At 39.0% G+C, this 21,626-nt stretch overlaps 1 protein-coding gene across 2 annotated transcripts; it reads right to left on the bottom strand.

Moving 5' to 3' along the window:
• Nucleotides 1-298: 298 nt before the first annotated feature.
• Nucleotides 299-21,607, bottom strand: stk39 (serine threonine kinase 39). Of its 2 annotated transcripts, XM_010789377.1 has the most exons (19): nt 21,463-21,607; nt 19,869-19,981; nt 18,990-19,098; nt 18,158-18,296; nt 17,725-17,780; nt 17,072-17,181; nt 16,732-16,833; nt 16,228-16,361; nt 16,033-16,081; nt 15,239-15,304; nt 13,031-13,102; nt 12,019-12,141; nt 10,833-10,862; nt 10,369-10,425; nt 9,707-9,768; nt 4,484-4,536; nt 4,214-4,282; nt 3,892-3,956; nt 1,585-1,677 (listed from the first exon to the last, which is right to left on the bottom strand). In XM_010789377.1, the coding sequence occupies exons 1-19, from the start codon at nt 21,566-21,568 to the stop codon at nt 1,603-1,605; spliced, it is 1,590 nt and encodes a 529-aa protein (XP_010787679.1). In that variant the 5' UTR covers nt 21,569-21,607; the 3' UTR covers nt 1,585-1,602. The 2 variants fall into 2 exon arrangements, with proteins under 2 accessions (XP_010787680.1, XP_010787679.1); XM_010789378.1 differs by lacking the exon at nt 13,031-13,102 and having other exon boundaries at nt 299-1,677.
• Nucleotides 21,608-21,626: the final 19 nt, after the last annotated feature.

Below are 21,626 nucleotides of genomic sequence, written 5' to 3'. Positions count from 1 at the left end.
TTGAGTTACCCGTTTTAGATTTGCAGTTAAGGTTTGTTAAACGTTTTTAAATGTTGTATTTGAAATTACAGAGCAGTTCAAACAAGTGCTTATCTAAAATGATTTAGCTATTTTAAACAAAGTGAGCAAACTCACTCCAGAATGTCAGTTACTCAATAATATCTAACTTAATTTTTCTAACCTTGGAAAACGTGTCATTGGTGTTGCTTGGGATTTTAGTTTTTTTCTTTAAGCAGAGAACATATTTCCTTTCCTGACATGACGCTAATAGAAAACACTCCAAGCTGTTTTGTTAAATAATAGCAATTCTTTATTGTTGCTCCTCATCAGAAATTTGACATCAGCTGATTACAGAGAGGAAACAGGGGTAATATGTTGAAATGGTTCACATACTGTACATATAAAACACAATAAATAACTTCCGCATAAAGAATTTAGTAGAAGTTAATATTTACCACCTCAATACTTAAAAATAATTTAGAGCTACTCAACTTGTTTGGACAAACAAATGGCTCGTCACCCTTTCAATAGTTGCCTTTTGGTTTACAGTACTTCACTATATTTTTTGGGAACAGAGGGTTTTGTAGTGCAGCAGGACATAGCAGGGAAATTAAACTGTTGTGGTTTTGTCGATTAACCTGGCATCTGAATACACGCCTACCAGAGCACATTACTAGAGGTTCTGTTTGTCTGAGGACAAAAACACACATGTTAATTTGTCTCCAGGGGCTAAGCATCAGCCCAAAAGTGCATTGTAGCTTGTCTCATTAAGTTAAGATACTTGACATGAACTGAAATGTTAATCAGCAGGTTCTGCTCTTTGTGTGGTCTCAATCATTGTCTACTTTCTTAGGCACAGAAAAATGAACAAGGCACCTCTAACATTTTTGAAGCATTAGCACTGTCGAGAGCAGCAAATTATACACAGTAGCATCCAGGTCTCTTCTTTTTTTCTTACTGCACTCTCAAGCAAATGGGTCCCTTCTTCTCAGTGTAAAAACATGTCTTGACACAGAAATCATTCTCTTTTAAGACATTCATTATGTTATTACGGAAATGTGCTTTTACCCACAATTTAACTAAATCTTACATTCTGACAAAGACCTCATGGAAACATCACAAAGGAGTGTGTTTTTGTGAGATGCTAAGTCTAATTGTTTTCACTGTGGCAACAAAACAACATAAAAATACCTTCCCATTTCAATAAATAATGAGAGCCTTACCTTACACTTAGGCAATGTGATGTAAAACAAAAAAAAGAGAAACAAATAAATAAAAAACATTAAAAGCTACATCTTAACCACCTTATGTCACCACCTGAGTACTTCTTTAGGTTTCCTGGTCTGTGTCCTGATCTCGCTTTGTGCGCTAGGCGGTGGAATGTTTTACGGTTAAAGGTCAGGGGACAGTGAGCGGGAAAGTTGGCGCTAAGGAGGTGTAGGTGGGGCGGTGGTGGGGCTTGGCCCAGGGGAAGAGAAAAGGAGTGAGGGAGGAGGGGGAGGTGTTTTCAGGGTGGGTGTTGGAGAAGATGGTGTGTTCCTCAGTCGGTGTGCCCTGAACTGTCTCCCCGCTGTCTCACCTGCTTCAGGCATGAACAGAGCATCAGCTAACACTGAGCTGTGCAAAGCCGATCAGCTTCACCTCGTCGGGGATCTCCGTGTCTTCGCTGCAGGAAACCTGCGTCAGGGGGGAGAAATGGAGAGGGTCAACGGGGGCGGGCCGCCTGCATGCTGACACTCATCTCCAACAACAGAACTAATCCTGCAATATCTGCCAAACCACGGCGGTGTAACTCCCAGGATTAATCAGGGGATTTCAACTGCAGGCTTATTATTTCACAAAATGAGGCTTTTTCAACCTGCTGGGTTTTAATTAAAAACAATCTAAAAGACAATTTGGGTTTCTAAATGACTTGAAGAGACAACAATCCCCTTGACCCCCACATCTGGTTTAGGTATTTCATGAGATTGTCGACAATGAGGACAAATACATATAGAGTATTGCCAGCATTATTGATAAACTATTAGTGGAGACATTCACATCAACATTATTTGTATTAATTACATTACATTTTATGTATGGTAGTAAATGTACTCGAGGGAGGTTATGATATATTTAGAATGTATAATTACTGTCAGAAAGAAGTGAATGAGTCACATCTGGCCTATTTTGATAAGGTCAGTAGAGAGGAAATGTCAGGTGTGGTAAAACTTCAGAACATCAGTTATGCAGTCAAATTAAAGTTAAAATAAGACATCAAGAAGTAGTGGCTTGATCTGTGCATTTGTGTATCTCATATCATCAAACTTTATGTATCTTTATATATATATATTAACAATACGTGTACCTTTGATCAGTGTCTGCTTTTAATGCCTTGAGCTAGTCCCCATAGTTCAAATTTAGAGGAAGTGAAAGTGAAAGAGTAGACAATATTATAAATGATTTTTTTATATTATTGTGTTTCAAAGAAAAAAAATGTTCAGGCGTGCACACACTTGGGTGTCTACATACTTTTGACAATGTTGTGTGTCAAAAAAAAACACAATATTAATTTTACTGGCAGTTCAACCTTCTAGCACCCGCCATCTCACACCAATTTTAGGCTGTTCAGAATTGACACTGGGAGGCAATATTAAAAGGCAGCGTGCGTTTAGATCCGTCTGAGAAAAAGCCAGTGTGAATAGGTAACCTGGCGGCTTCTACCTGATGGAGACAGACGCTCCATCACTCAGGAGGTCGGCAGTGTGATCAACACAAAGGGACTGTTATGAAAATGTGTCATGGTGAGCTCAGGGTCTCTAGTAACCTCTTGTTCTGTTAAGTCATTAAGTTGCTCTTTTTCCACCCACACCATAAATTGTCTGCATAAGTGTTATGTACTGCTCCTCCTGTGAGGGTAATTATTCTCACTGCCTGGGTTTTGTAAAACTACACTCGTAACTCTTCGTTGAGAAAAGGCCGAGTTGATTTATGGAAATGGAGGCAAGCCCACATATCTGCATGCCCTGTGTGCTCAACACCACCCTCACTCTGACTCTCCAGAGACTCGCCCACCTGCAGAAATCACGAGCTGCTGATAAGGCAAACATGTCGGAAAGGTCACAGTGTGACCCAAAGAACAGATGTTGTTTAACGACGATTACAGAAAGGTCGACTAAGCAGAATTTACATAATTTTGTCAAATCCTACAGGACTGACATTATTGATTTTTCACATTGTTTCTCTTACAAAAGGTGACTTACTAAAATGGTGTTGTGTTGTTATTAACATTATATCTTGATTAGTGGAGAACTGCACCTCTGCTGCAATGTTAGTACTAGTTAAAGCTATTGTTGTTTTAAGCTGTACAGGTACAGATTTTTTTAATAAAACGGATCGTAGATGAAGTTTTCTTTCTCCCTAAGAGTTGGTTGGGAGTTTTTGTCCCACAAAATAGTTCACTTTCATCATGCAAAGCTAATTGTTAAGTAATTTGATCTAAAATACAGAAACACGCTTTTTCTTTACAGGGGTACACCGCCTGTGTGCTGTAGTATGAAAGGTTCAGCCCTGCTTTTTTTCTGTCAACTTTACTTGATCAACATAGAAAAAATATCAATTTGTGAATCAATATAGAATTATGGAGGGTAATAATTTTAATTTTCATAACTCCAATCTCGTTCACCAACTAAACCTCTTTAAAAGTAGTTATTAGCGTCATTAACTGAAAAACCTTCAGCGTCAGATGTTGGCCAATGCTGAAGCTATTTACTTTGTATGTGACCTTTTGACATGCTCCATCCCTCACACTCCTCACTGATGCTTTCAACAACAAGCTGTTTACGGCTTGATGTCGTCAGCCAGGACAAAGTTGGGAGGGTGGCATCACCCATCAGTCATCTGGAAACTCACCAGCTTAAAGGTCAACACTTTGATGGTAGTTGGGTCATCTACAATCTTCTGAAGGTTCGAAGCAACTGTAATGCAGAGGGCATACAACAACACAATGAGACAAGTACATTCAGGTACATTTTATACAAAAGTAGATTAATAAACATTAAGTGTCAATTATCAACACTAGAAATATAAGAAATGTGAAGTGCCTCTGTGGACTTGTTGAATGTAATTAATGTGCATCTCAGATATAGCAATTATAAGTGCTGTTTTATGGTAAATGGGGTTAGATGTGTATCCAGACAACACAATTAACCAGAATAAAGAGGTGTAGGATTACCAATAAGAACATCTTGTCCGTTGACCAGGCCGGCTGAGTACAGTTCCTGGGAAACGCCATCAGCGGTGTCTGGGGGGGGGGGGGGAGCACACAACAAATATTGGGCCTCTAGCGTTCCACTCAGCAGGTAATTGTGTTAGATATTGAATTAGATACTGTCATGGGCACAGACACTGCCATTACCTATTACCCTCGGAACAATTTTCGGTGCCTGAAGATGTTATCACAAGGGGAGTACGACAAGAAAATCCATATAGAAAAAGCTCTTACCTCGTCCAGGAGTGAACTCAAACCGGATGTCATTCAGCTCCTTCCTAGAGTTTCTGAAACAAGAGACAAGAAGGAGTGTTCACACAAGACGCATCTGAAATGTCGGGTTTAATTCTGTTAACAGTTGTGATTCTAAAGTTTTCATCTGGAACATTTAAAAAGTGCTGTGTATAGACATTGAATTGTTGGGAACTAGCAAAACCCAGATAATATTTTGACCAATTTGGGGCAGTGGAAACAAGATATATATAACAACAAATTGACATACTATGGTATATATAATCCTCTAGCAACATTAGCATCAATTTAGAGATGGTTTGTGATGTCGAAACAAATGGTTATCCAACTTTGCCTGTGTGTTGTCTGGTGCTGGTAAGTAATGTACAGTGGGGTTTTTGTAACGTTTTTGCTAAAAAATGTCATTAATAAAAACTAAAAGAGTAAACTGGTAGGCAAGCTAACCAAATCAATGAGCACTTAAATGCTTTGCAAAGTGGAGGAGTCTAGAGATAATTCTCATCACTCCCAGCAACTCTTTCCACATTACTCATAGTCATTTTGACCCATAGTTTAATATAAATGTAAATGACCTTTTTCCTACATTAGGTAAATGAATTGCAACAAAAATAATGGATATTTTATTAAATGTAAAGAGATTATTTGGTTTACCATGAATGCAGCGCACCTGTTGGGAAAATGTGCTGCATGTGCACAGAACACGACTAAGTGTTTTTCCCCATACTTCAGTTCAACTGCTCTACTGCATACCTCACACCTGCTGAATTTATTATGATAAAAGTTTTCAAGGCTAAAACTGCAGAACATGTTGGCATCTACTTATCTGTGTGAATGTACCTGATTAGATCATGTGCTCTTAAGATATGATTAAATGGGATTTTAGATTTGACATAAAGCTGTAAAGTAGGTACAGTAAATATCCTCAACTTGAGACTGCAGTAAAATATAAGAAAAACAGGAAGATATCAATCCAGCGAGTTTGTTTGTATTAGTGAAATATGCCCTTCAGTATCTACGTAGCATCAACTTGCATTCATCTGCATCATTTGCATTAGAAATCTGTCTCTAAAATGTGTGTGTGTGACAGGGGAGTAGCTCGTTGGTGATAAAAGCAGGATGTGCAGTGCCCAAAAGAAACGATTAATTTGGTTTGTAGTCTAGTTAAATAAATCACAGAACCCTCATTTAAAATGAGATTAGAGCCATCATTTAACACGGGATAAGCAAAGACATACATATACTGTATCTGCAATTAGTTTGTGTTGGTAGTAAGTCTATACAACACAGTGGAAGGGAAGATGTTCCATCAGCTTAGCTGAGAGTCAGCTTGACTTTTTACATGTTAGTTAGTTACATTGCAAGAAGAAAACCAGGGTAAACGGAGCAGAGCAGATGGACGTAAAACATGTATTTTTTCCCAGCAGAGGAAGCAGAGGGTGCTTATTGCCAAGGCTGTCAAGGCAACATGTATTACAGTATGTGAGGGACATAATCCTGCCCAAATAAATCATGCCCACAATCTGCATCCTTCTTTAATACCACTCTGAAGAGTCAGTGGCAGTATAATTGTCAGTAGCAAACATTATTTTAAAGGAAAATAAAATAAAAAAGGTACAGTATTATTGTTTTGCTCTCTCACCACAAAAGATAGGTCTGTAAATATTCCACTGGCAAACTGCATGGAGACTAAAGAAATATAAATACATTACTTTTGGTTATTATAAATTATTTAAAATAAACATTAATATATGTAGGCAACTGATATCAGCAGGCCAGCCATGGTATGATATGTTCAGCGTTGTTTCTTTATCTTTACCGTTTTTTATTTTTGGCCTTTCTATTTCTGCTCAAGCTGCATGGAGGCAGGGGTTTCCCTTCTTGAGCCGGCCTCAGGCCCTGGGGAGGAAGCTGGCTGTCAGAGGACGCATGCAATTAATTAATTCTAAATAATTGCTAGCATATCCCTTAGGGGGGGATAACCAATGAGGGATCATGGTCTTGTTATTGTATTAGCGACACCTAGTGAGAGGCCTGAGGTGGACAGGACTTACAGTATGTGGCTCCAAACAACTGAAGATGGCAGGAAACTAAAAACCCAAATACATGGTGATGAAGTTTCAGACACCTACTGTTTGTCTAAGATTTATCAAGAAGATAACCTGACAACCTTTTGTTACCCTTTGTATAAAAAAAACTTTAGAAAACACATAAATGTCACCTCTCGACTGAACTGCTCAGTGAAATCAATTTGCATCGTGCTATTTGGGCTATTGAGCCCAATGACATTGCACCAACAGCGAGCATATTATGCAAGTCTGAACTTCCCCGTCAAACTGCTGACAATACTCTTCTCAGGAGACCTCTGCGCCTTTGTAAGTAACAGATTGAATGAGATCCAAGCTAAATGTTGACAAAAATCCAATCATGCTGCTGTCCCCTGTCTCGCTGTAGAGGGGATCATATTACCATAAACTGCTAATCAGCTCAACTCCCTTATTAGTACGGAGAAGACACAAATTAGTTGTGTATCTTGCTCTCTCGCATGCAAATACTTTCATGAACTCACTATTTCACTTCTGACTTTTACACATTTTCACATAAGGGTTTTATGCTAGTCGTATAATATTTAACAACTGCTAACCAGACTGAGGTTTTATGAAAGCATCTCTTTACGAGTTAACATTGAGACTTAGAAACATTGATATTCTAGATAAATGTTTCATTCAATCACCCTACTTAAATACACCGCTTCTTATATTGTCTCACACTATTTGTGGCCATAAATATCATATTGGTCTGCCCCCAAAACATGGGAACACAGCCAAAGATAATCCAAAAATGTGATGCAGTCACTAATCCATGATATCTTCAGTGCTGATTCCCTTTCAAACATACCAGCCAAATTATTTTGATCAATAAAAAAGGTATGTTCTCAGTCTGAAGCAGAACCGTTCTTTCTGTGTCCCACAATTCCCTTTCCAATTGATTGCTCTTAAGACGACATATTCAGCATTTAAAGTACACATTGCACACCAGAAGGGGAGAGATGTTATTCACCCTTTCAAATCGTTTTTTTTTGTAAATTGCTGCTAGATCAAATATAATGTAAGTTCTGTCAAGTGTAGTGGAGGGCATGTCAAAGAAGAGGGTTAAGTGAAAGGCTTTGGTTATCCACCACGGCATGTATTAGCATTTGAAAGCCTCACATTTCTAAGAAAAAATGTCATTGGGATTCATGGCTTTACCTTTAAGAAGGCATCCATCACATGTCCACATGTCTGAATATATTTCTGTTATACAAACCAGAGAGGTGATGTTGATCAAGATACCAGGATAAGAGCATGTCTATTCAACGAGAGCTGGGATGATAGTTTGTGTTCCCACTAATGTAATCTGCTTCTCATGTTCGAGCCACAACATCCACAGATTGATCAAACATAATTAAACCATAGATAAATATTGAAACCGAGGAACCAAAACATCCCAAACCATCACAAAACATTTGAATAACCAGGTCAGAATAATGAGCCACCAAACAGTGAGCTGTTCCCTGTTGCATCCCGTCCACTGTTTAGTTATAAAGCAGAGGAAAAACATGTCTCTGTGTGCCATGCTGGACGCCTGCGGACTGTCCTTCAGATGTCTGTTCAAGCAAGTGTGTGTTCTGCAACCAACTCATCAGGGAGCTGCAAGGCTACCATCCAAAAAAGGAACCATTTTCTGTTTGTTGCATTTCTCTAAAACCCTTTCCTCTTTCTGTGTTTGCATGTTGAGAAAAACAGCAAAGGCAGATCAATTCTATATGATATTCAGATCATATAACAGTTATTAAAATAATTGCTAAAGCCCCCCTTGCTTTTCCCTTGATACATAAGTTAAAATGAAAGTTGTTTTGCTAAATATCTACATTGATTTTTCTGGAGCAAAATCGTAAAGCCTCCACTTTGCAGTTAAAATATGTTCATGAACAGCAATGTCTGTGATGCTATAGCAAGAACCAAATGGGTGGCATGAAAGGAGGAGAGCAGATTGTGGAGCACAGCCAGAGAGGCAATGGAGTGAAACCCCCCCTCCCTACGACACCACCAGTGAGACAAAGGGAGACGGAGGGATTCATGGCAATGCCAGATCCTGCCCGTAGCAGGCAAAGATCATTACAGTAGTCTAAATCTTAAAGGTCCGATGTCATGCTTTTCCGGTTATTACCCGTCCCCTTGTGTGTTATGAAGGTTTTTATGCATGTAAACGGTCTGCAGAGTCAAAACCCTCAAAGTACACCCCAGAGTAAAACTCTAACACAGGATACACCTCCCCAAAACACCTCGTTGGAGATACGTCACTGTCCATTGATTCTTCCGGGTAACTCATGATGTCATGCGTTACCCGGAACCAAATGGACCAATCCGTGGAGCCGTTACGTTACGTCCGCAGAGCCGTTAAGTTAAGCCCCCGCTGATTGGTCCAAATTGACCAATCCACAGACTTCCTCACACACACACTCAGTGCAGGCAGCTCTGCTGATCTCTCCTCCCTGGCTGCAGGCTGATAACAGACAGTTGGGATCGCGGCGAAATTCTCTCTGCAGACCCATTCTCTCTGCAGACCCATTCTCTCTGCAGACCCATTCTCTCTGCAGACCCATTCTCACAGCGTTTATCAACCTTTTTCTTACTCAATATCAAGCCACACTTATTGTTTTTACTTCGGCTGTGACTTTGTGTGTGCTCAGGGTGAGTTTGGCTGTGTTTCGCTGTGTATCGCTCAGCGCGATTCACAACGTCCCGACCAATCAGAGCACACTGTGCTCACAGGGAGGGTGGGGGCTGGAGCTATTGGAGCTACAACGAGCCGTTAAAGGCAGAGAGTGAAATTCAGTGAATACACGTAGTTTACAGAGATGCTGTATGAGAAACCAAAGTGATTTTGGAAAATTGCACAATATAAATTTATTTTAGTAGACCTCAACAATGGAAATATGATCAGTGGAAATGGCCATGACATGGGACCTTTAAGGACAAAATAAATTGATGATGTACCCAGGATCATAATAAGTAGTTTTCTACAGTATATAAATATTGTGGGGGTTTTTTGTATCTGCTTTTAACACCGTGTTGCCATGAAATATGCAAATCGTTATTTTCTTTAGATTACCTTGCAATGAGCCGATGATTGAGAAAATTATGTGAAGAAACATATCTGTCTCACCTTAGCCGTAGCACCATGTTCAGAGCACCTTGACAGTAGGAGGAATTCACATACGGTTCAACCTGCGTGAGAAAACAGCTGATGATGACACTTATCAACTTAGAGATCAGACTAATAAAAAAACAAAAATCATGAAAGGTATAAGAAGCTGCACACAGATTGTAAAGCAGGAAGCGGAAGGGTTCTGGTCACTGTCAGAAAAAAAGTAACACTCGCGGTATCTTTTCTGAATCTTCCTATTTTTGCAGGGAAGGTTGTATAGGAAAAGAAAAGGGACAAAACATAAAAGGTGTATTGTGCAAGGAACCATTACTGTTATCCATACCATATGACAAATGGGTCCATTGGAAAGAATGGACAAGAGTAAGAAATGACTGCTGAGTAGCCGTCACATGTAATTCAACAAGACTACACCTCAAACTACTTTGGCTCATTTTCAAAATGACCATAGCCTTAGAAAATGGGCTGCAATGGCAGTAAGTCCTAAGATGAGATACAGCCAGACACTGAGCTCACACTGTCAGGGAGACGGCCATTTACTCTGAGTTATTACTGCTAAGAGCATCCTTCCAGGAGACATTCACACACACACAACAACAAAATCGCTGTGGAACTAAGGTCATTGAATCGTGACAAATTAGAGCTGCTGCTGAATCCCTCACCTGGGGATGCTGAATTGACAACCCTTCAATGGGGACATTGTTGGCATTCTCCTCATTCTGGGAGGAACAAAATGAGAGGCATAATGCTATTACATCCTTTGTAAATATCAAATCAGAGTTCATCATATAAAGGAAACACAGGAAAGTCAATCCAAAACCATCAATGAGGAGCAATCTGCTGGCTCTGGCAGACACTCTAAAACAGGTGCTTGGCTGTTTTGATTAAACTGCGTAAAAAACTGTGCAGTGAAATAAACATTCATAATTGAGTTCATTTTCTTACACAAGCTTGAGCCCGAGAAGGCAAGTTAATTGCATTTCCCAAAATGCCCCTCTGCCAAGTTATCAAGTTATGCAGCGGCAGAGAAGATAAAGATTATTTGTCTGCTTGTCTCTTCCCCAAGAGGAATTTATATTTGTATTTGCAAGTTAACATTGGAGTTCGAGAGGAGGAGCTAACTTACATCTTTGGCCTCATCTTTGACCCTTCGTGACTGGAGGGAAAAAAACACACATTTACATTTTCATATTCACAGCAATAATGATTCATTTATCTCATTCGCTTCTGAAAACACTGTGTGATGTCCACCCTTAATGCATTTCTTTGATTTGCATATGCTGTATATCTGTTGGTCCATTTGTCCATCTATCTGTCTGTCCAAACATAAAGAAACATGTCCGAAATCGTTTGAAAGGAAACTTAAAAGAATACTATTCTTATGTCTTGAATCAATACTTCTGGTGACATATTATTTGTTGCATCATACATTAAATCTGGCTATCTTTTTCAAAGGGCTCTTTGATCATGGCTAGCTTCTTCTTTCTGCCTCAAATCCTTGCAGCTGTCTTGCAGCTCATTACAGCGGCCTCAGCACAGGCTCTGTCAGAGATAAGCCATCTGCCATCCAAAAAAACTGAGTGATCAGGGAGTGGAGGAATGTGCAGGGTCGGGGGGGGTTACATAACGGATTAACTAAAGGTTTCGACATGACATGCAACGACAATTACCAACAGCTCTAACAGTAACAGAAATTCAGAATGTTGTTTTGTTACAGTGACAAATAAAGATTAATATAAACAATAATCTTTAAAGGTCCCCTATTATACGGTTTTTCATCAATATATAATAGGTCTCAGATATATACAAAGCATGTCTCTGAAGTGATTGGCTCCAAATACCAAACAGATCATTGTAGCATCCCATAATCCCCTCTGTTTCAGCCCTGTTTCAAAAGTGCTGATTCTCTGTCTGTTACTTTAGATGAAAATAAGGAGCCCCTCCCGACGCCCCTCTGAGAGATATTTGGTTGAAAATAACACAATGGTGCTCTAGGAGGAGATTCAGGTGATAAGGTGGGGGGGGGTTACCTTGATTGGTTATTGGCTAATCGTTATGACATCATAAAGTGGAGAAATTCTGATCAGCTCATTTCAGATTTGCAGATTTTTTTCCCTGAAACTTTCAAAATCTCTTTACACAGAGGGGACGCAGGTTTATGTGTAAAACACACGAAAAAGTAGAGTTTGCATAACAGGTGACCTTTAAGATGAATCATATGCTAAAAAACGTAATCCTACTCAAATGCATTTGCAGATTAATATAGAGACTGAGTTAATATACATGAATACTCTCCGCTGAGAGCCACCTACCCTGTCCTGGTTCACCGCGGCCTTGCCCTCCTCGCTGCTCTCGTCCAGCTCGTCGTCGCTCCACTCCCAGTCTCCGTCCTCCGTCTTGTGCAGGTGTCCGCTGGAGCCGGGGACTCTCCTGACCTGAGACACACAGCCAACACACTGTTAATGACGGCAATTTGATCTGAATTGATATATTAGTTCAATGATTAGCAATCGCATGTCAACGATGCAAAGTGAAAATGTCAATACATATCTTCACGAGAGGCCTTTATTTTGGATATTATTAACTTGAGAAAAATGCACATACATACACAATGAGAGGATGTTTGTTTTTTTGAAAGACATTTAAGCAATTCAATTGTCAAATTATATTCTAGTTGCTTTTTGGGAGTTGATATAAATGTAACTGATTATGTCAAAACGGCATGTCAAATTGAATTTATAGCCCCAAAATGTAATCAAATCAAAAGTGAATTGCAATATATGTATCGATGTCAAAAGAATAGATACTTACAACTTCTGATTCATAGGTGGTTTATCAGTTTGTAGGGTGTACATACTTTTGGCTAACTTACAAAGATGACTTGTGTGAATGTCTTCTCTACAGTAGTTATATAAAGTACTCTCCAACAGAAACCATTCAGTTGCTTTTAGTAAATCTATCAGGTTGTTAGGCACAGCTGGGGTACGGCACATTGAGAACAGCACAGCACAAGGGAAAACTCTATAAATCATATGAAGAGAAAACGAAAGAGAGATATTCAATGTGACTTGGTTAAACAGCAGTATTAATATAACTGCAAAATGTAACCAGCATCATAAAGCAGACTCACTGGTAGACCCTGTGAGTTATTGCAGCTCCGCAGTGCGTTCAGTGTGTAAGGCAAGCAACACAGGTCTTTTTTAGCAGGGTGAGGCACCACAGCGTTACAGAAGAGAGAGAACACATGAAACACTAAGCCACTAGCACCAGGGGTTATATGAATGCCCCAGCGTCAAACAAGGTCAAAGTGAAAGAAAGCACTACCGCTGTGGTGGTGTCAGGTTTTTTTTCCAAACCTGACATAGAACCGAGGCTCCCCCAGCTGTGCTCAGGGTCCTTGAGCAAAACAGACACAGATCAATGCACCCAGCAGACATACAAGACCACCCGATCGACATTCACACACAAAAACAGCTTACACACCAAACATGAAGCTAATGGAAACATGCCTCTGGAAATGTTTGAAAATGTATTTAAATTTAAATAGAAACATTGTACAGAATGTCAAAGTGTTAGTAAAAAGTGGTGCCAGTGTGTGCAGCTGATGAACCTGCAGGTAAAATGCCATGTTTGAAATCTGGCTTAAGAAAGAAAGCATCCATGCAGAACTTAATCATTATTCCATCATGATCTGTGCGCTGGACCGTACATTTGAACTCAATATCGATCCTTTTATATGTTCCGACTTTTCATCATGGCAGTGATTCCAGCACACATTGGTTGTAGGCCACTAATGTCCAATCTTTAAACTATGAAGACTCAAATTGCTCATTTGGAAGCTCTATTGTGTGTGTCAGGATGCCCTCTGCTGGTGACTCAACCCGCATGTACCTTCAGTTCATACTAAATGAATGACATGACAGAACTTAATACATTTCATAGTTTATATTTCCAATACGAGTCAATAAGAGACAATTTCCATTATTCATCATGTCCTTCTTTTATAAGGAGATTAATCCCTCCTTTAATTACATGCATTCATTTAAAATGACTTGGTTGGTGACAGATGACTGAAGGATCTGCCATCTCCTCTTCATTTACTAGGGTATGTTCAAGGACACAGTAGACCTAAACAGTGAGGTTTTATAACAGCGCCCTGCTTCAAGTCTCGTCTCTCCTTAAACCCACATAGTACTTGTTCCCAGGGAGTAGACTTGCATGTGTTTACCACACAGGACAGAAACTACAGGAACATAACAAGAACACCAAAGAACAGAGGGTTAGAAGGGCAGAGGTAAACTATTGCACTTTCAAGGTCAAGGTGGTTTAACATCTTACTGTGAGACTGCAGTAGTCTTAGTCACAGCAACCTAGAAACAAAATATGTTTTTGCAGTACTGCTTCTCCCTGCAAGCGTTGGGTATGAATGCATAATGAAGACGGTTCTGTAGGTCAAATCAGCACAAAATAACAAGGACACTGCTCGGTGGCTCATACATTTCATCAACCAAAGATATCGAGTGAAACAGACATTACCTGGATGTATTTACAGTACAGTGCATGCTCTCTATTACAGTTCTAAAAAAGGTGTATTTAATGCAGTAAGCGTGCAGTAATTTTCATCTTGTGATGCAATGGCTGCACAGCATACAGATTGCAGTCTGTAGAAGTATATTCACAAAGTGCCGTCATTCAGATCAATTCTCACATCATATGCTTCAGAGATGTCAATACAGTCCAAATTGGAACATTGGTGTCTTCAATCAATTGTATTAACCTAAATATAAAAAGTGGTTATACCTATTTAGCAATAAGTGCTTTCCAATTCACTGTTATGACTGCAAGAGATGCCTGTAGTTACCACTTTACCCATCAACACAACTCAACAACATGATGCCACTCCTACAACAGTTGCCTCAACCTTTATTGACACCCGGTCCTGTCTGTGCGTAACAGTAACGTCACACACAGCTACAGCCCTGCTACCCACGATGCCCTACATTGACTCTGGAGCAGTCGGTGAATTTCCAGCCCTCCATTCGGACACTCTGCCTTCCAGCAAGAGCCCTCTGATCCCATTTCTGTCATAGCTAGTCAGGCGAAATATTATGTGAAGCCAATATCAGCTGTGCCTGAAAACTGCACTTCCTCCCAGTAAACCGTGACCAGTGTGCAACTGAGCGAGCGACCTAAATTAAGTGCTCTTTTGTGTTTCCTGATGTTAACAATTCATTTAATCCTGTTGATTTTAGTGTGCCACATACAGAGAGCTGCACTGCGAGCCAGTGACGCAAGATGTCAATACATCTATGCCAGTTTAACTCAGCTGCAGAGTGGCCCATATTTTTACATAATCTACAAAACAGTTTAGGCATAAACTGCGTTTGAGGGGCTGAAGAGAGTCAGAGTGCGTAGTTTGTGTTGACTGTAAATGACACATTCTGGAGGACTACAGTCAATCCCAGCACGTCACACGAACATGTGTTCGTGTTTAGTCAATAACTGACACAGGGACCGTTTGGGTCAACATACCTTCTTCGCTCGCTGGGCAATCTTTGGTGCACGACACAAAAGCTTTTCAATCAGATATTCTTTGTTCTGCAAGACATAAATTAAATATCATTAATACACATAGGGAATTTAGTGAATGCTTTTGGGTTCATGTTATTGAAATCAGTTGGTAAGACTCTTTCCAATATGAAAAACCATAATCTTATACACACTTTACTCTGCTTTCATGCCATTATCGACAACAATGCCTTTATTATCGTAGTACTGAATACTGAGATTAGCACCCCTGTGTACTAAATCCAGAATCAATATTGAATCAGGACATGATTATCGAATCGAATCATGAGATACAAAAACCTTGAGTCTTCTGCTTTTAGATAGTAGCCATCAGAAATCAACCTCATTTGTTTATTTGCAAAACGTTTATGAAATCCTGAAGGTTACGTTTAAATTAAATTAAAAGTAAGACCAGTGACATATGAACCTGAATTTCAGAACACACTTGAAAACAATCATAATGTTGAAATATTGACTTCAACAAGGATATAGAATTAAAACAGGGAAAGATTTCAAAGTTGTATTTCTATCCATTGTCATTATTTCTGTGATGATATATTATAATAAATACAGTGTCTTGTCAACTTTTTTTGTATATTGACTGACGTATCAAAGGATGTTTTATGATCATAAACGAAGAAAAAACCTGAACATACAGGGTTGAGTCATTGTTGGTGTTGGCAAGAGGCCACAAGCATAACAGTAATAAGAAAAGCAAACAAAGACGGCAAGTCAAATATTTGAGATGAAACAAATACCTTGGCCTTTTGGAAGAATTTACACTTCAAAAGCTCTGCGGCTGTCGGCCTTGAGATAAAGAAAAAAAAACGTTGTTGAGAATATATCACAACACAGCCCACGCTGAATTTGAATCAGGTGTTTTTAGTTGATCACACATTGCATCATCTAATTTCTCTGAAATATTTGGTGTGTATATGGAATGTGGTGCTGACCTTTTGGCTGGATCCTTCTGAAGGCACATGGTTATTAGTTTTCTAAACGATTTGCCGTATCTTTTTAGCGCTTCCTTGTCTTCTACACCCGTCTCTAGAGTGGGTGGATCATTCTGTAGCGTGAGCATTAAAACCTGACGAGACAAGAAAACAAAATCTAAATCACTCTGACATTTCAGCAGCAGCACAAATGCAGTAGTTGAGGAAAAGACACTCAAAGCAGGAAACTGTTTGTAGAAGAAATGCTGTGAAAGTGAAAGCAACCCGTTCCTTTAGATAAAATGGTTGACCCAAGACCAAAATTATAATGTTGTTTGATTTCTCAGTAATAGCGAAGAAAGCACTTGTTTTTGCTAATGATGAACCTTTATAGAAAGAAGTTTTTAGAAGACAATTTAGTTAGTTCTTTGATTTGACATTGCCTTCGAAAAGCTACAAAAATAGTTGTAATGAAGACATTACAAGGATTCGATAATAGCCAATAAAAACATCCAGAACTCTCACCTTCATGGGAGGGTAGCGGTGATAGGGTGCAGAGCCTGTCGCTAACTCTATGGCTGTTATTCCAAAGCTCCAGATATCTGCTTTGAAATCATATCCTCGAACCTGTGGATACAAAATAATATGAAATACACTTAACACACATACACTCAAGAGCATTATGTTAATGTTATTATTTTAGTGGTTGAAATAGCAGAAAATAAACAATACAATGCTAATGCCGTTATACCAATAAAGGGATTAGTGCAGCAGAAGCACTCTCAGATAAAAACATTTAAAAAGAAATAATAAAAAACTTCACACCAGTAGCTGCCTTTGAAAGTAAAGATAAAGATAGACTCACCTGTTCCATCACCTCAGGCGCCATCCAGCATGGCGTGCCAACAAAGGTCTTTCGTACTTTGTTTCGAGTCATATCCCCCCCCGTGGCTAGGAATGCGCTTACACCAAAATCTGAAAATACAGATGAATAACCAATGCATTGAAAATGAAAATAATAGACATGATATACATGAAAAGGTACAACATATATAGCATTTTTTAAATTAAAAATGTTGTGACAGGTAAATACTGTGCGGTTAAAAGAAAATATCAGGACATATTAGATATTATTTTGTAATGTTTTTAACCAATACAATATAAGTGGACACCTTAAAAAGGAGACCAGAAAATATTTTTGCTCAACTTCTTTACAGAGTTTTTCAATTATTTGTTGAATAACGTATATTGTATATATCTTAATGTCTCTTAAAAACGTATTATCGTATAACCTGTTAAATATCCTGTCAACACATTTTCAAGAAACATTATAAGTCTCATGTTAGTGGTGCTTTATTTATGAATTACCAACAAAACATTTATATTTTGCATCAACTTCTATGTGAGTTCCTACAATCTGTGAATTCAGTTCTACCATCAAGGCATTCCTGCTTTTGGTCTTATGATATTAAAGGAAAGTGTGAGTGCGACAGTAGAGTAGAATCATGTTCAACAAACCTGCAATCTGAACAGATCCATCTTCTCCCAGTAGTATGTTCCCAGCTTTCACATCCCTGAGGTCAGCAAAACGCAAACACATTCAAACAACAAAGTCACGCAGAGCAGAATTGATTCTTCGGTTCGTGTAACGTGTCCCACAGCCCACCACCATCTGGAACTGTGCCCAAGGGGCCGACAGAGGACCAAGCCTCTCCGTGACCTTGAAATGCTCCAATTTTATAGAACACAATAACCGCACTGTTTGGCAAAAAATGTAATTAACCATCATTAGCCATTTGTTTAACTCTCTCATCCAAAGAATGACAGCATTTTATATGTTTTATACAAAATGCACACATGGATTGTTAGTGCTAGGTTTCCTTAATTATTATGATGAACTACTATCCGCAACAATAGATTCAGATTCAAGTTTAAATGTTAAAAGTCTTACCGATGAATCTGTCCATTTCTGTGCAGGTAGTCCAGGCCCTCAAGGACTTCTTTTAATATAGTAGCAATAATAGGCTCATCTAGCGCTCGATTTCTGTCCTCTTCTTTGTTTGTGTGCTTAATTATATCCAGCATAGAGCCTTAAACCATAGAAAAATAAAAACATTATGTTAATTTTCCACGTATAAATGAAAAACACAAATCAGCTGCAGTGTTACCCTGAGTCATTACGTGCTCAATATCCAGGCGCAAAGTACATGCGTCTCTGCTAATTGCTTGTTGTCCTTTAAAGAGAAAAGCGTTATAGGCAGTACATTAGGGTGAGTAACATCACTGCTTTAACTCCTTCACAAGTGAGAGCTGTAAGCTGTTTACAAAAGCAAGCAGCCAAGAGTCTGATACTGCCTCCTGATAACTGTAATGAAGCCAGAATATAACACTGAGCTGGAAGAATACTTTATGAGGATTTAAATCCGATGTTTTTGAGGATACATAATGGAAACAGTTGTTGAAATGCTGATTAGATTGTTGTTTAATTTCTTTTACGCATCACTTGTGAAGAAAAAGCAAACATGTTACTTCTAATGTCTTATTTATTGCCAGTTGTAACTTTTAGAGGCTATATATATATAGAGAGAGATTATAGATATATGACAATTAAAATAGTCAAAAGACAATTAGTATACTCGGAATGACTACACAATACATCTACAGAATAAATTAGATTTAACAAAGGCAGCTGTTCAAAGCAGATCAAAGCATAGACATGTTGCGTCGTCACATTCACTGCGCTTTCATTGTAAAGACATTGATAGGATCTGGTTACAGTTTACCTCCACTCAGAAGCTTCATGACTAACCAAAGTTCATCCTTCACCACAAAGGAGGTGTAGTAGGTGACAACATTGGGATGGTAACACTGGCTCATAGCTTGGATTTCTTTCTATTATGAGTGAAAAACAACAGGAGTTATAATGTGTCAGGGCACGTTCAACTGGAAAGATAAGTATAGAAATTGTTACTCAGACAGATGCCCTATTCACACGGGACTAGGATTACTATTCGCTAAAGTCATCTGTGATCTTAATCCCTTGCTAATGATCAGTCCCCATTACTTATAAAGTAGAAATTACAGCAACAAGATGGCCAAACATCGGGGTCACCTGAATCGGCATCTCTTTGTGTTTTGTTTCGCAATCATTTTTTAGTTTACTCTGGGTTTATTTTCTGCCTTTTCCCAGGTCCACCATTATGAGGGCTGTGTAGGCAATTATACATAAAAAAATAGGAATGCATTTTGTTGGCTCAGTCAGGAGGCTCAGCTCCAAGAATGGCATGAAGATCCATTAGCACAGCCAATAGAACAAGATGTATTTATATTAACATAAATGCGCCTATATAAATGTATTGTATTAACTAATACGTATATTAGATATAAATGTTATACATTATAATATTTAAATTCAAGCTAATATTATGCAGTCGACATCATATATGTGGTGTCGATGTCAGAAAATTGGAGGACAATTCCGACTTTTTTGTCCAGTGTGAATGTGGCGTACAATACAGACATGGGTATTACCTCTTGCAATACTAGTCCTGTATAAATAGGGCTTTACACACAACAATAATAAGAGGAAAATAAGTAAAAGTAAGATATTAGAGAGTGATACAAAGACATTAAAAAAATAAGCCTGTATTTCATGTACTCACTAATAGCTCATCCATGCTGGTCTGGCATTTTTCCAGGTTTATTCTCTTTATGGCGACGCGCTCCTGTCTGGGGGTGCAGAGGGCCGCCTGCACCACAGCTGTGGCCCCGCTGCCTGAAATCACAGACACAACATAGCAATGACAAAGTGGACAGGAGCACAGAGGGACTCGCTGCAAAGGCAGCTGGAACACAACTCTTAAATTAAACAATAACATACGCTGACTTATATACACTTTTTATTTCAATGTGACGAGTTGTTTGCTGTGTTCATTGAAAATCAGGTCATGTGACGTTCACACCAAGAAGCGGGGACACACAGCGTATTGCTTTTCAACTGGAGTGACAGATAAGGAGAACGAGCACACACAGGAGATCTGGGTGCTTACCAGCTGATTATGAGTGGGGAGAGTGGGGTCTCCCTAGCTCATCTGCTCGCAGACCACAGCTGGGGTGCTACTTCTTATCAGCAGTGATATGACTTGTCAGCTCACTGCCAAAAATATTCAGGCAACTTCCTTTTTAAATAGGGGATATATATTGTTGTTTCTAGTTAGTTAACAATATTTCTTAAAGTAAATGATCATGACATCACTGGAATTGAGCGTTCTGTGACTTGTGCTGGCATATCACTTTTTCAAACTTTGAAAAACATGTAATTAAAATGAAAATTATACAGCACATATAACATGTTCATAAATCTACAACAGGCATATCAAGAGTCTTCTAAGTATAGTGACATAAAACACATTATAACAAAATACATAACACTTTTGAAGTATATTTTTATATTGGTTTATGAATGTAAACAAGGCTTAACAAGTGATTATGTAAGTGTACAAAGTTAAGTGCCTTTGACCTATAGCTAGTTGCAAGCTACAATATGTGCTTACAATTGTAGTGAATTAATTGATTACAAAGCTCTAATGTAAGGAAGCTGCTTTCCTCCGTTTATACAATCGTATGTATCATTGAGTTTTACTCAATGATAGTATAAGTATCATTGAGTTTTACTCAATGATACATTACTTTTGCACATTTAAAGACATCGATCTCTGGGTATTGAAAAATTTAATTTTTTTAATTCAATTCAAGCCATACAGACAAATTAGCTTTTGTTCGTTAATGTTAACAATTTGAATTTCAGCTACTTTAACAACTATGATCATATTACCCTACCCCATTAGCTGTAATGTTAGTATGAAGTACATGTTGCATTTGAAACATCGCCAATTTGAGATGATTTGATAGACTGTTACATTATGTTTACGTGCCATCACAGATAGCACATGTGGAATAAGGGAATAACACAGTGACAGCTACAGCATCTGTGATTTAGTAATGGCTAATAAACTGGACACGTGAGTAGGTCACTATAATCCAAGTCGCATTTACGGAGAGTATCATTTCCAATCACATGCAGCTGATGCAGACCGGTAGTTTCTAAAAGTGCCTGTTAACATCCGCATTGCAAAGCATTGCAGGAGGCTACTGCTTATAAAAAGAAGCCGGTAGGCCCCTCATCGTCATTCCCAGCTGATAACTCGTGTCTCTCCGTGATAAAACACAGCGTACATCACATCTCCCGGTACTAACCTATGACTTCCTGCAGCTCGTACGACTCTCTGGTAATTGGCCAGCTGGTTGTCAGCGCGGGCTGCGGCTGGAGGACCGGAGCCGGAGACTCGCCTTGATCCGCCATGATGATGATGATTCTGCGCTAGTTAGCAGCCTCTCTCACAGACAGACCAAGGCACACA

The sequence above is a fragment of the Notothenia coriiceps genome, unplaced genomic scaffold (genome assembly GCF_000735185.1).
Source record: "Notothenia coriiceps isolate Sejong01 unplaced genomic scaffold, NC01 NC01_scaffold00032809, whole genome shotgun sequence".
NCBI classification, from domain to species: Eukaryota; Metazoa; Chordata; class Actinopteri; order Perciformes; family Nototheniidae; genus Notothenia; species Notothenia coriiceps.
The sequence above is the reverse complement of the archived record's forward strand: the minus strand, read 5'-3'. Positions and strand labels throughout refer to the sequence as shown.

What these genes read in the sequence shown, in the direction of transcription:
- stk39 (XM_010789377.1), bottom strand. Translation starts at nt 21,568, where the DNA reads ATGGCGGATCAAGGCGAGTCTCCGGCTCCGGTCCTCCAGCCGCAGCCC. An exon ending in AACCTGACACCACCACAGCG is followed by an intron (nt 12,142 to 13,030) that starts GTAGTGCTTTCT and finishes TGTGTGTCTCAG; the next exon opens with GTCAGGAGAGTCCCCGGCTC. An exon ending in CGGACAAGATGTTCTTATTG is followed by an intron (nt 3,957 to 4,213) that starts GTAATCCTACAC and finishes TCTGCATTACAG; the next exon opens with TTGCTTCGAACCTTCAGAAG.